The 14,485-nt window shown below is 45.2% G+C and overlaps 2 protein-coding genes across 2 annotated transcripts; one reads left to right on the top strand and one right to left on the bottom strand.

The window, feature by feature from the left end:
* Positions 1-1,354: 1,354 nt before the first annotated feature.
* Positions 1,355-4,798, top strand: PMZ80_007476 (uncharacterized protein; the record flags this gene model as incomplete). The annotated part of the gene is made up of 1 exon (XM_064875884.1): positions 1,355-4,798. The coding sequence occupies one exon, from the start codon at positions 1,355-1,357 to the stop codon at positions 4,796-4,798; it is 3,444 nt and encodes a 1,147-aa protein (XP_064728148.1).
* A 7,437-nt stretch (positions 4,799-12,235) lies between these two features.
* Positions 12,236-14,164, bottom strand: PMZ80_007475 (uncharacterized protein; the record flags this gene model as incomplete). Its single annotated transcript, XM_064875883.1, has 2 exons — positions 12,236-14,087; positions 14,139-14,164. 2 exons carry the CDS (start codon positions 14,162-14,164, stop codon positions 12,236-12,238), a joined length of 1,878 nt encoding a protein of 625 aa, XP_064728147.1.
* Between the last annotated feature and the right edge of the window lie 321 nt (positions 14,165-14,485).

Below are 14,485 nucleotides of genomic sequence, written 5' to 3'. Positions count from 1 at the left end.
ACGTTCTGCAGTTCAGTCTCTAACTTTTCCTCTCCTTCATCATTGCTGGGTTCTATATGACCGCTCCGAGACTTGCTGACGTTGCACATCATTTTTGTATGTTGACCACTTCTTGCTTCGGTTGTGCATGCCTGCCAGCATGACAAGCCTAGGTCCTCACAGAGAATACCATCAAGAGCCACATACTTCCTAATATGGGAACGGGATCACCCAGATGCGTGAGTATACAAGCTCTCGAGCAGGCATCCACCATGTCACACCTTTTGTCGGCTTGTTCGTGAAACTGTTATCTCAAGCATGGGTGGTAAGCTTGCCGAAGCCTCCATCCATGCATCGAGACCCACGCTGCACAGGTACGTTCGCCAGGTCATTCACCGCCAACAGCGACAATTCTGCGACAATACCACGTCGCCAAGCTTCTACGCAGCTTGCGAGATCATAGATGACCTCCTGGCAAGCGCGTCATTGCTTCACTATTTATCGATTGACTGCACAGTGGCACAGAACAAGCATGAACCAGTGCATACACCTACCGTATCCTCGCAGCGCTATCAACAGTCCTTTGCTACCGCCGTAAATTGCACCATGACATGCAAAGTCTTTCAGGATTGACTCATGTCTCTTCCGTGTCGCCATGCGGCAGAAAACAATTGAGCCTATCTCGCAAGGTTTCACACATCATATTCAGCCGTGCGGCTGGCCCTTTACGACTCGACGGCACACCGGGCCGTGATCATGAGCTGAAGCAATTGCAGATTCACGACAGTCCGCGGTTCACGGTCATCATCAGTCGTGGATCTCTCCCTACTCAGTACGAGGCCGAAATGACTATCTTGATCAGCACTTGACAGACACTGAGACCAACATGCGATACGCCGCGACTGTCCCTCCGCATCTGATGCCAGGTGTTGCCAGCAACCGATGTCCTCAAGGGATGAACCGTATATATAATGGGATCATTAAAGAGTATATCCCACGCAAAACCTTCTGCAGGACCCTTTGCAAGCATACCTATAGATTAACTATCCGTAATCTTCTGCGCATTCCAGATATCGAACCGTCCACAAGCAGTACGCCCATGAATATGCCGAAGCTCGGTGAAGAGCGATGGACTTCCACCAAGAGGGCATAAGCTGTTGCTAAGCACATCCCAATGAAACTACGTGGCCGCTCGACCTTCCAAATTTCTCACAAATCCGATTGTCTATTGTCTTATCTAATCTTAGCGTCATCGTGCCGGCCTCACAACCTCCGCCGCAGGAAACTCACCCACTTCGTTCCTTGCTAGATACAATGGCCACGCGCCGACTTCACGTCCATTCCTAACGAACACCACAACCGATTATGCATACTCATGCCGAAGTTTCAGCTGCACGACACTGTCGTGCTTCGACGCGACAAGACATTCGTTGGCTCGATTGAGAAAACCAGTCAGCTCGAGTCAGAGCCTCTAGAAGAATGCCTTATTATTGCTCATACTCATGTCCCTACGGACCTTGTGGAAGAATTCGTGCTTTCAGGCACGCCGCCCAATGGCTTTGTTTTCGTACAATTCGCTTCCCAAGAGCAGGGTAGTTCACTGATAGCAGAGGAGGACCTCATCCTGATAGATCGCATGTTTGATCTTGGAGATGTCGTCAAGGAGGAAGGATCTCAGATGACAGGCACTGTGGTCGATGTCTCCAGCTCTTACGTACTGGATCCGGTCTGGCAGCCGCAAATAACCAACAGTTCTTTCGCAGCCAAACCTTCAGACGAACAGTCTTCTCCCCTTGCCCACACATGCGATCTGACCTGCAGTTCTCTTGACTCACGGCTTCATCATCCGAATCCTGCTCGACTAATACCTTCCGTTCCCTTCGAAGAGTTGAAAAGAGCACAGGACTTCATAGAAGGCGACTATATACTCGAGCAAGATTGGCTCGGTGTTGTGGATGCTGTGGAACTGCTGGTCGTGGTCAGGTTGGAGAACAACTCGATTGTGGCCGTCGCGGAGCCAGCAGAGCTGTTTATCCCCATCCCCGACTACGACAGACCACTGGTGTCCCTCCCTGAATTCGATGAGATACCCAGACCTCATTATGTTTCTGCAATGCAAGGATGGGGGAATACTATTCCTCCAGAAGACCTCGAATGTGGGCAATTTGTGGTGACAAATCGCACGAATTTGAAGAACGGACGCTGGTTGCACGGAGTCTTTGACCCACAAGTCAAACCTGAAGGCCGCATTCTTATGGTACGTTGCCGCCGCATGGGTATTCAATGGTTAATGTGTAATGCATTCACTCCAGAAAAACACTGGAATGCCAAAAAGCCAGAAACGCACTATCCTTATGAGAACCTGCTTAGCTTTCCTTCGCCTCCAGAAATTCGTAGAGATCGAAGAGTAGTACTCTACGACCCGAGCAGACATGCAGTCATCACCGAGGACCGAACGCGAGCAGCACTTGAGGCCCACCACAATCAGAATACAACGAAGAACACCTCATCCGTGAATCTGAGTTCAAACTTCAGCGTTGGTCAACAGGTCAAGTTTCGTGATCCAGCTAGAGCAGCTGTCAAGTACCAGGGTCATACATTCGATCGTTTGAGGCATGGTCGATTTGACAGAATCCATCATACAGAGACGTGTGATTACGATCTGAACGAGTTCAAGATAGTGCAATCTCAGCAAAGAGCGAAAGTTCGATGGCAAGATGGGAGTGTCACCGAGCACCAGAGTACGGCGTTGACCAAACTCAACCTGTTCGAAGCAGATCTGATGCCAGCGGACATCGTGGTATCGCGGGAAGGCATGAAGCAGAAGTTACATGACGCAGGAGACGGCTTCGACACGACTCAGCAACCACTTGTCGATTTCAACGAAATGACATATTTCGAAAAGCCGCATGATTTACTCCCCGCAAAGGTTGGCATAATACAGAATGTTGACCCAGGCGAGAAAGTAGCGCAGGTGCGGTGGTTTGCAAATCCCCGAATAAGGCTTACAAATTTTGGGAATGCGTTAGGTGGTGAATCACGGTTTGGACCGATAGCAGACGGAACAGAAGACGTATCCCTTTATGAGGTGATGATTTTCAGTGGATTAATGCGCAAGGTCAGAGACATCGTGGTCATACCACCATCAAAGCCATCTGCCAAGGCAGTCAGCGTGCTCAGCAGCATTACTCCAGATGATCTACGCGAAGTTGATGCTTCCGTTACCACGCTTTCGCAGCTCGAAGATAGACACCCGGCTGCATTACTAGAATGGATGCAACACAATGCCCTTACTACCGCCGATGACTTGCCGAAATCGACTATAGAAGCAGAGCAGTACAAGCCCCATCACTCTGTCGACTGGATTGGAGAAGTCTGCCAGACTCGCTTGGACGGACTTATCACGGTGCGTGTCAACGTCGGTGACCAAGGCCGAGATGTTCTTCTTGAGCATGATCAGATTCTCTCGTTCGTTGATGATCACCCGTGGCTTATCGACTATAGCGAGGATCCAATGGACATAGACGGCGAGAGTGGCTCTGAAGAATCCGACTTTGGTGATGGCTCAGACGAAGTTTTGTCCGAAACTGTCGAATATGAGGGCGGTCAAAGGATCGACAATGATCCAGGCGACGATAACGGGGAGAGTGAAGACGAAACGGAGAAGCAGGAAGCGAGGCCCAGAAACCACAGTGTTGTCATGGCAGATGCGGATACGCAGACGCTTCCCGGACGAGTGGTCACTTCAACTTCCTCAATTGCACCTGCCAACACGGTCTTGTCGAATCCAGCGCCATCTGGACAGAGACATATGCAGAGTCTTGCCTCGCATTTACCAGAACTGGAGCCGCCCTCGTTCCTCAGCCTCGATCGAGACCCACCATCAGATCAGTTCCGTGCTTCTGAGAACCCGCAGACGTCTTCCGCATTCCTTAAACGCATCGCCAAGGAACATCGCATACTCTCCGATGCACTTCCCAAACACGAAATCTACGTTCGTACATACGACTCCCGCCTAGATCTTCTTCGCTGTCTGATCATCGGTCCACTCGACACACCCTACGAGTATGCGACGTTTCTGATCGACTTGCACCTTGGTCCGGACTTCCCCCGAGCACCTCCAACTGCACACTTCCATAGTTGGACGTCGGGGCTTGGCCGAATCAATCCGAACCTCTACGAAGAAGGTAAGATCTGTCTGTCACTACTTGGCACATGGCCTGGCAAGTCCGAAACTGAGGGCTGGACCGAGAAAGCCACGATCTTGCAATTGCTCGTCAGTTTGCAAGGCCTGGTATTCGTCAAAGAGCCTTTCTACAACGAAGCAGGATTTGAAGGGTATGAACAGACGAAAGAGTACAATAATGAGAGTCTTCTATACAGCGAGAAGGCATATGTGATGGGGCGTAATTTCGTCAAGCATGCACTCTTGAGTCCAGTCGCTGGTCTGGAAGATGTGCTTGCATGGACATATCTACCCAAAAGCAAGCACGAAGGACAGCTTGCGTCGTTGTTAGATGATGAAAGCGGTATGCTGAAGCGTGTCATCGAGCGAAGCCGAAGTCTGGTGCAGAAATCTGAGGATATCAGAGCACCTAGTAAGCAGCTTGGAGGCGAAGACGACGATAACGATAGGCTTCTGAGTGGTGAGGGGAAGAGTGATGATGAAACGAAAGTGTTCTTGAGGCCTTTGAGTAAGGGTGCTTTTGTCATATTGAACAGAACCCTGAAAGTGCTCGAGGATATCTGGAGTGCAGAATGTTCGGCCTTAGCAGCTACGCTCAGACATGGGCCAACGTCCAATATTAACGGTGCGTGAGACTGGGTCGAAGATCAGCGTGAGTAACAGGACACATCGTTTATCGCGAAACCACAGTTTGGCACCGCTCCGAGTGCTGTGGGTGGTAGACCTGTGAAGAACAGCGACAAGACGTCCAGACTGTTAAGGGGTGCCGCCAAGCTCTTCGATGCGAAGCAGCTCATTAGGGAAGAAATGGGGCGATATCAGTGGCGGTATATCACCGACCAGAAACGACTCAATCGTGAATACCCATGGAACTTCGAGTGCAATCAGGCTCTTGAGGACCATGTTGAGCAACCATGGTTCAGTATGGCACACCTGACAGAAGTACTCGCTGCGGAAGGCCGTCTACAAGTTCCTGACACGGGAGTAACAATTCTTGTTCGCGTATCATAGAGCATCCCACGACGGGGTAAAGACTGAGCAGCTGGGGCGATCGACAGAAATGAAGAGGAAGTCTAGTATACGCCTTGAATCCGCTCCTTATGGACAGTGTTACGATATGAGATCCGTCGGCGAACCCGTTCACAAGCACGCCCCCACAGACCTGGGGCATAGACACTAGCAGGACTCGGAAGCAACGCAACGTTAAGCAACGCAACGTTGCGCAACGCTATCGGAGGTGTTATACAACGTTGTACAACGATTCTAGCTTCTAAAGTAGCGATTTTAGTAAGGTAGCTAAGCTAAATACCTTATAAAAAAGCGGTATAGATAGCTCGTTATTAAGTAGTATTTTCGTATAGAATTTATTCTTCTTTTATAATTTCTTCTCTTATTATTAAACTATTAATATACCTACTATTATAAGTACTTAAGTCGTAGTAATTATAAATAATTATAATTATAAGTCGTTAATTAAGTATAAGAACTAGTAGTATAATAAATATAATACTAAAGCTAAAGCTAGGCTTTTTCTTATTTTAATATACTAGAAATATAAAATACTATATACTAAGCGTTATAATAATAATAAGAGAGGTAATAAAATTAATAATTGGATATATAAAATATATAATAGTTTCTAGAAGATAAATAAGTTATAAGTTTAGCTAGTAAAGTATTATATAAAGAATATATATAGCTTTAAGATTAATAAGAACAAGAGTAAAGATAAGAATAAGTAATATATACTACTAACTAATATTAATATAACGGATTTCTAAGATAAACTCTTATAGTAGATAATGATTAATTATATACTATTTTATAAAGTTAACTTATTAGCTTTTTATAGCCTAATATATACTACTAATCTTAGTATTAATAAAGTACTATATAATACTTTATCTCTTTATAATTAAGCCGTAAGGGAATTTATAGTTAAGAAGAATAAGCTTAAAATGGTTTTAAGATAAGCTTATTTAAAGATTTATATATCTTTTAATATTTAAATATCGCTAAATAACTATATAATATTAAATATAATTATATACTTTATATATTAAGATCTTAAGAATAGAGTTTGTTATAATTAAGTAATACTATTAGTTTTAAAGAGAATAAAGAAATATTATATTAAAAAGAATATATTAGTACTTTTATTACTAATCTTTAAGGATTATAAGCTTACTAAAGATAACTTAGAAGTTTTAGTATTTAATAATATTAAGGTTAATAATGTAGTAATTAAGATTACGCTTAAGGTTATTAATCTTATAAATAAGAACTATAAATCTCGTTAATCCTAATATATTAGTTATATTATTAACTTAGTTACTTAAAACTTTATATTTAGTAAAGATCTTAAAGTATTTAAAGTTACTATTAAAGAAAAGAATATAAAATCTTATTTAAATACTATAAAGGCGAGATTTACTTAAGATACTTAGTAAAAGAAAAGCGCTATCAGAAAGCTATATAATCTTATTATATTTATTAAAGAATTACTATAGAGATAAGAGATATTTTAAAAAGATTAGTATTAGTAAGAAAATTATTGATAGTAAGTACTTTATAGTTTTATATAAATTCGCGGAATATTAAGAAATCGTAATATTATAGTTTAGGAAAAAAGTTATTAAGAGTTAATAAATTTAAGAATCCTAGGCCTGTTATTAGCTAAAACTAGTAAAATCTAAAGAAAGCTAAGTCTATATAGATAATTTATATTATTTATATTAAAATTAGAAACGTTACTATAAAAAAAAACTAACTATATTATAAAACTTATACCTATTCTTAATAACTATATTTATTTAAATTTATATTATAAATTAATTACTTATATATTAAAGATATATAGTTAACTAGTTATTTTCTATAAGTATTACTATAAGAATAAAGACTTTAATAAGTAGAATATTCTCTTTAAAAATATTTAGAATTATCTTAAAGCTATATATAACGTATTAGTACTATATAAAGAAGTTACTAAATACCTATAATCTAATACGAGTAATAGTAAGTATAGCTTAATTTAGAAGTAGCTTATTATTATTAAGAGCCTTATTAATTATACTAAAAAGTAGCTAGCTAAGCTAATTAAGATTTATAATAACCTAAAAAAGGGTATAATACCTTATCTATTATTATAACCTACTAAAACGCTTACTAAAAACTCTAAAAGTAGTATAAGCGATTAAATAAGTCTTATCTTATCTACGCTATAGTAACCCTTCTCTTTCTTTATAATAAGAAAGTATACTTTAAATATAACTGAAATAAGATTTAGCTTAATAAAATACTTAAGACTATTAAATAATACTATAAAAAGTATTATAAACTAAAGACTTTAACTATTAATAACTTTATTAACTAACAATATAAGAGGGTAAATATAGATATTAATATTATAAGTTTATAACTTAGTTTTCTTATAACTTATAATACTTTAGGTCTATAATACAAATATATCTTAAGCTCTATTATTAAGTAGTAAAACTTTATTTACTAGTAGGTAACTTTTAGCTCTATTAAGCTTGGTTAAATAGTACTTAACCTTTTATTAATACTAATAATATTAGTAGAGTATAAGTATATATTTTTCTTTACTAAATAACTTCTTATACTTAATTAATACTCTTTTTATATTAAAATACTTAAGATATACGAATACTTACGGAATTAATAGCTAAATAATATAATCTTATAAGAGGATAATACCCCTACGCCTAATAAAGATAAGGAAGAACGAGAGAATAAAAAGATTAATTTAAAAGAAAGCGTAGGCGATAATAGTAACGATAATATACCTAGTAAGTAAGATAAGAATAAAGATAAGTATAATACTAGCGATAATAACGATCTATTAGAGCTAAATAGCGATAACGAGGTAGGCGATGACGACGTCTAATTCGTTACGTAACGTTATAACGTTGCGTTGCGACGTATATATAAACGTTGCGTTACTTCAGAGTCCTGGACACTGGTCGCTAACATGTTGCCATATCAACAAAGTTTGCTGACGTGTTGCTCAATCAGTTGTATTACTTATACAGCTGCTGAAGCTATGAAGTCTCGTATCCGTGTGACACGTTCCGACTACCCACAAGCAGCGGTGCTCGCAAATTCCAAGCAGCCGGCGCCAATAAAGATCGTACAACCGTTGCCGTCCCCGGTACACTCCTCAAAGTCAACAAGATTTCAGGGTAGATAGTTAGTGTCTTGGAATCGACAGAAATATAACTTACGGGATTTGGAGTACATGGAAAACTTCTTCCGATGTCATCAGAGTAGCAGTTATTGGCAGATACGTAACACACCTAAGCGCATAGATTAGTATCTGTGACATAGGGAGTGCAGTAGCCAACTTACTCCGGGCCAACCGTAGCATTCATCTTGTCGTGCCTCGAGAATGTTCTTCACATCCATGGCCTCCGCAGTTGGCCCAGCTAACCCGACCCGGAGCAGAGCAAAGAGAGGGAAAGCTGTGGACGTAGAGAAGTGCATTGCGGCGGCGTCTGTAGTATCTATCTGAACACTTTGGAAATATATGGTTGAGCGGATATCCAGTAGCTCAAGGAGCGAGGCTGCCTTATATCATTGTGATGTACCACAAGGCAAGACATCCTGATATGCGACCAGACGAAGGATGGGTGACAGGAGGTCTAGTGACGGAACACGATCAGGAAGAGAAAGACATCACATTTGTCACTATGTGGAATCAGTCTAGGAATGATCATCGCTGCAAACATACTACGTAGTAAAAGAGCTCGTTCCCGTATTCGTTTACATCTGTCGATCGATTGTAGGTATATGGAATTGATCGATGTGTATCTCCTCCGGTCCTCAGATGCCGAGATCGGTAGACCTTCTGTTAATGGCAAACTTGAAGGGACAAGGTCTGACCAATCAATTCGCGCTGTACTCTTCTGATACCTCAGGCATAAGTTCGGAATTCTGGAACTTGAGGGGAGAGGAAGACGCATTCTGATATTAGATAACTCTAGCAACTTTCTGATCTGAGCTTGACATTACCAAGTGGGCTAGCGACAGGGTTATCTTTACGCCCTAGCTGCTCAGGTCGTGTATTAGAGAAAGGAATAACTCCAGAAGCCTCTTTCAGAAGTCAACGGCTGTCAGGGCTTCGTATTCTAGAATAAGAATATATTCGAATACCAGTTCACCTAGATTCCGTATTCTTGAATATATTCTTGATTCTGACATGGAATACGCTAATGCCTATATAGGTAGTACGCTAGCTGTAAATAGCTCTAGTATAATAGTACTACAATTTCTAATCCACCTCCCTACCCCCTCCTACCTACTTAAAGAGGACTAGCTTCGCTAGGTGTGGATGAGAATATGGTCTTGGCGGTATTCAAGAATCTTAAGAATACGACCGAAAGTGTATTCTAGAATACTATTCTAGAATACATTCATGATTCTATTCTAGAATCCGAAGCATTGACGGCTGATTGGCAGGGTAGTAGACCAACGATGGACAAAGTATACCTTACTTCTTCAGCACTCCTACCAAACCCCATCAGCAGCATTAGCTCAACACGTATTGACCAGGTCAGGAAAGTCACCAAAGATATTCATTGTGGGGGCCAGCGGACAACAAGAACTTCGTCTTGAAACCGGGTACGCAACTTATTAATCAATGCAGTCGATCAAGCCGAACCACGACACATGGCATCGGAATACCAAGATTGGGGGGACGATCAATCTATCGCCATTCCCAGTTCCAAACAACTCGCCATTTGACGTATGTGTAGGGCGCCCGGCGCCTGTATGTTCTGTCAGCAATTCCTTCGAGCAGCATGCACTTATGACTAGTGCGCTTCATGGCCGGGTCGCGTGGTAGGAGGCCTCGGTGACCAGCTCTCTGATCAACGTACGCGAACGACATGCAGTACCGCACTTCCAGACGCACAACTCTCCATCTCGGTTCGGTACAAAACTATAACTGTCATCACCCTGCTGCTCTCACTCCAATCCGCGATTTGGAATCGCGCAGATATCAGGGCTCCTGGGATATGTTTGGGACGATCACGCCCGTTGGCGAATACGTCGCATATGGTCCGGTCGTGAGCACGACCATGGCACATGTCAAGCTCGGGTTCGTTTGGTCTGCACTAGTAGTTTCCTCTACGGAATCTCACACAGGATCAGCGCTCGGTGAAGTGGGCTCACAAGTTACGCGCCCTTGACTTGTTCGCTTGATGTTGAAAGTCAGGCCATAGCGGATATGAGGTATCTGTGTAATCCAAACCTATACACCTATAAAGACCACACAAGAGTCGTTTGCTAGAAACGAGGTCGACAGTAAACTAACAACCATCACGAAAACCCCATTGTGCGAAGTACTCGAGCCAACGTACTCCGTAAGTCCAGCATTCTACAATCAATCACTACAAGACCACTAAGACCTCCGGAGCGAAATCGAATCCGAGACACTACCTAGATATGAAGCTGGGCGCTGCATTTTTGATCTTGGTCTCTGGACTGACCGTGGCCGTCCGAGGCCAAGGCCAAGTGTTACTGCAGTGCCAGAACTACACCCCAGCCTGCGTAACCAATTGCGGCTGTCATTGCGTCTTTTCGGAGAGCGCTGGTATCGGTTATTGGTCGGCGGCTTGCCCTGGAGGTGCAAGTTGTGGTGACACCTTGGGCCAGTGTAATTATAACTGCGAGTGTGACTTTCTGTCTTCGTAATCCATTGCGAGTACAGAGGTGTGTCGCAGTTGTGGTGTGTTGAAGAACGAGGAACGCCTAGATATATCTTCAGCGCTCGACCTAACGGTCTATTGTCTAGCACTCAGAACACCTCAATTGGACAGTCAGAGTGGGTGTACGCCGCAGCGGGTCTTAGGCTACAGGAGACCTACGCAGGCGATATACATGAATGTCCCTACGAGAGAGGACGGGTTCTACAACAATCAATACAAGCCCCCTGTTTGATGCATTGCTCCGTGATCCCACTACGACTCTCAATTGTCACCTACCACTGAGTTCTTGATCTCTGTTCGATGCCGCTCCGACTCCCGCGTTGTCGCATAGTTAGCCTGCAAGCTTGTTCACCATGCTCAAAGACTGCACTGTGCACTTGAGGCCTAGGAGGATGGTGGACAGGGGGTATAGCTCTGATAGAGAAGAAAAAAGGTTCTGATCGTGGTGGTAGGAGATTCATAAGTTAAAGCGGCGGGGCCCGGCTGAGCGGAGAGCGAGCAGAACGCACATTTTACCCGCCTTGACCCGCCAAGCCGGTGCAAAAAAAAGCGCGGACCGCAAAAGTCGTGATAAATTAAAGCTAGGGCTTGAATTAGGCGAAGGGTCCCTGTTGCCACGGGCATCATTTTCATGTTAGGCGTTGAATTTAGGGCAATGCTTCACCCTAGAATTTCGCGGTCCGCGTTTTTTTTGCACCGGCTTGCCCGCCAAGGAGGGCGGAAATTTGAGAGCACTTCTACGTACCTCCTACACAAATTGCAGCGTACAATGTCATGCGAATGGTCATTTGGTCGATTGATCAACGAACGGATATGTAAAGATGATCACCGACAAAAGAGCTTGTGCTGCAATGTTTGCGCATAGTCCAGAGTGCTTCGCATGCTTATTTCGTCCAGAACGAGATCGAGCTAAATGTCGAATGGCATTGCTACCATGCTGTGCTACCCAACAGAACATATTTTGCTATAATGCTATGCTATGCCTGAGGCAGTCTTGTGTTGTGCCCTGTGCTTCTAACGATGCTATGCTATGTATTCATCCAGCGGAGTCGTAGCTGGTTATCCAATGCAATGTGGTGCTATGTGACACCTAAGAATGCCACGCCAAACTAGCCATCGTCGACGGCGAAATTCGAGTATTACGTGTATACCAAGTCCTCAGATTTGGTAGCCAATTCACTCACGGGTCGTTTTCGACGTGTCTCGACGACAAAGCCGATCGTAGATCTCAGAATGGGGCATTATTCGGATCGACGCTGCCACCCAGTCCTGCACCACGATTTCGATACGGTAACTGGCCACCCACATACCCACCATTCATTCCTCGATCTTTGTTCCCCTAAAACGCAGCCCCCATCATAACACTATCCTCCTCACCCAGGCTCCTCAAATGGTCATCAGCCAATTGTGATTTGAGACCTGCGATCTCACTTTCCCGCTCTCTCACCTCCCACTCCCTCAGTGCCTCCCGTTTACTCTTCTGCTTCTCGTTCAATTCAGCTCTGATCCTCTCCGCGTCATCCTCCAGCTGCTTTACTTTCCGCTCTTGGTCAGCCGTCATCCCACTTGAACCCGGCATCTTACGGCCGCCGGGGACCACACGCTCAAGGCTGTTGAGTTGGGACTTAACGAAGGAGGCGGGCGTAACTACACCAGGTGTCACGGGACTGGCTGTATTCGATGCGACACCGTTATTGAACGTTGTTGTTACTGAGCTTGGACCCGTCGGTGGGCCCGTGACGTTGAAACGTTGGGAGCGTGGGTATGTCGTGCTACTTGAAATACTATTAATGGCTGGTCGGAAGGGATATTCGGCGTTGTTGTGGTAGGATTGGCTGGAGCTTCGGGGGCCAGAGGGGAAGCCGCCGCGGCCGCCACCGCTGGGTGAGGAGAAGTCGCCACGGGAGGAGTAGGAGGAGGCTCGGGGGCCGGATGGGGGTGTTGGGGCTGCTGCCGGACCTGCTGGGGCGTCGAAGCTGGATTGCGTGGGAATTGGGGGTCGGTAGCCTGGTGCGCGGTAGGTTAGGGATGTGCGGCCGCGCATTGCGCCGGGTGGTGAGGTGAAGTCTCGGGGTGGGATGGCTGCACCTCGAGGGCCGGATGGTGGGGCAGGGGCGACGAAGTTGTTGGGTCGGTTGTGGGCGGATATTGAGGCGGGGCCTGAGGGTGGAGAGGCTGCGCTGAAGCTGGGGCCACGTGATGGGCCAGATGGAGGTGGTCTGGAGTAGCCGGCTGCTCTGGGGCCTGTTGGTGGTGCGGCTGGAAAGGACTGGTAGTCATCTCGATCCCGCGTTGTGTCGTCTCTGCTTCTGTCTCGTTCGCGATCTGGGTAGTCGTTGCGTGGAGGTGATCTCGGTGGTGGCCTGTAGTTATCATCTCTTCTATCATCGTAGCGTGGACGGTCTCGAGCTGGAGAGTGTGGGCGTGAGCCAGCTAGACTTGCTCGGTCTGGATGTATTGGGGGTGGAGAAGATCTCCTTGACGTGGCAGCTGAGCCTCTGGGAGACGGAGACCGTCTGCGCCAGCTTTCATCTGCATAGTTGGGTCTGCGATCATCTCTTCTTGGTGGAGTGCGAGACCTTGGTCTATAACTGTTCCTATCGGGCGACAGAGGTCTTCTGGGAGGAGAACGAGCTCTGTCATCGTATCTTCTGGGAGGAGAGTCGAGTCTTTCTCGCTTGGGAGATCTTCTGGACGGAGAGAAGTCTCTGGGTCTCTTAGTATCAGGACTTCTCGCACGTGCAGCATATGGTGATCTTGACCGTCTTCTTAGGGGAGACCGAGGTCGGTCGTTCCGAGGGGGAGAGAAGTGTCGTGGAGGAGGAGATCTGGCAGGAGCTCTGTCTGGAAACAGCTCTGGCCTGCCTCGATTTGGCGGAGGACTTCTCGACCGTCTGCGGTAAGGAGGAGGTGACCGGCTACCTCTTCTCTGAGCTCTGACGCTGGTAGGGGGGATGTATGAGTCTATGTCTTCTCTTCTTCGATCATCTCTGCGGTCGTCTCTGCGATCATCTCTTCGGTCAGGATTCCATCTGTCGTTTTCTCGCTCTCGAACTGGTCTGTAGGGGCCATCTCCGGTCTGGCCGCCAGGCCGATAACTCTCGCCAGCACCGAAGTATTCGACATTAGGGTGATCATCTCGATCTCGTGGAGGTGGTCGGTCGCGTGGTGGAGGTCCCCGTCGAGGAGGGCTGTAGCCAATGTTAGCAGCTATATAAGAGATCAATAGTGTGCCTACGAACCTTCTGCCACCATATCTATCTCCCATGATGGTGATGAACGGTCAACAACGTTATGACTGATACCAAAGTAGGATATGTTGAGATATGGTTGTATGCTAACATTTCTTGTCCTTCGGGCAGACTTGCACATGAAACTCCAAGTCCGACATTTTAATGATCACGTGATGTGATATTGGCCTTGCCGTTGGAGGGCACAAGAGAACTGCCTACCCATATTAGTATCACTGTCAGATGTGAAAGGAAAGCAGTTGGTCGGCAACAGCTTGCGATCGCAGAAATAGATATGTATTCGTTTCGAATATTCGGGTATCAAGATAGGAATCGAATCGGTCTACTTTCGCTGTCGG

The sequence above is a fragment of the Knufia obscura genome, assembly GCF_036327395.1.
Source record: "Knufia obscura strain CCFEE 5817 isolate CBS 148926 chromosome Unknown scaffold_9, whole genome shotgun sequence".
Classification (NCBI taxonomy): domain Eukaryota; kingdom Fungi; phylum Ascomycota; class Eurotiomycetes; order Chaetothyriales; family Trichomeriaceae; genus Knufia; species Knufia obscura.
The sequence above is the reverse complement of the archived record's forward strand: the minus strand, read 5'-3'. Positions and strand labels throughout refer to the sequence as shown.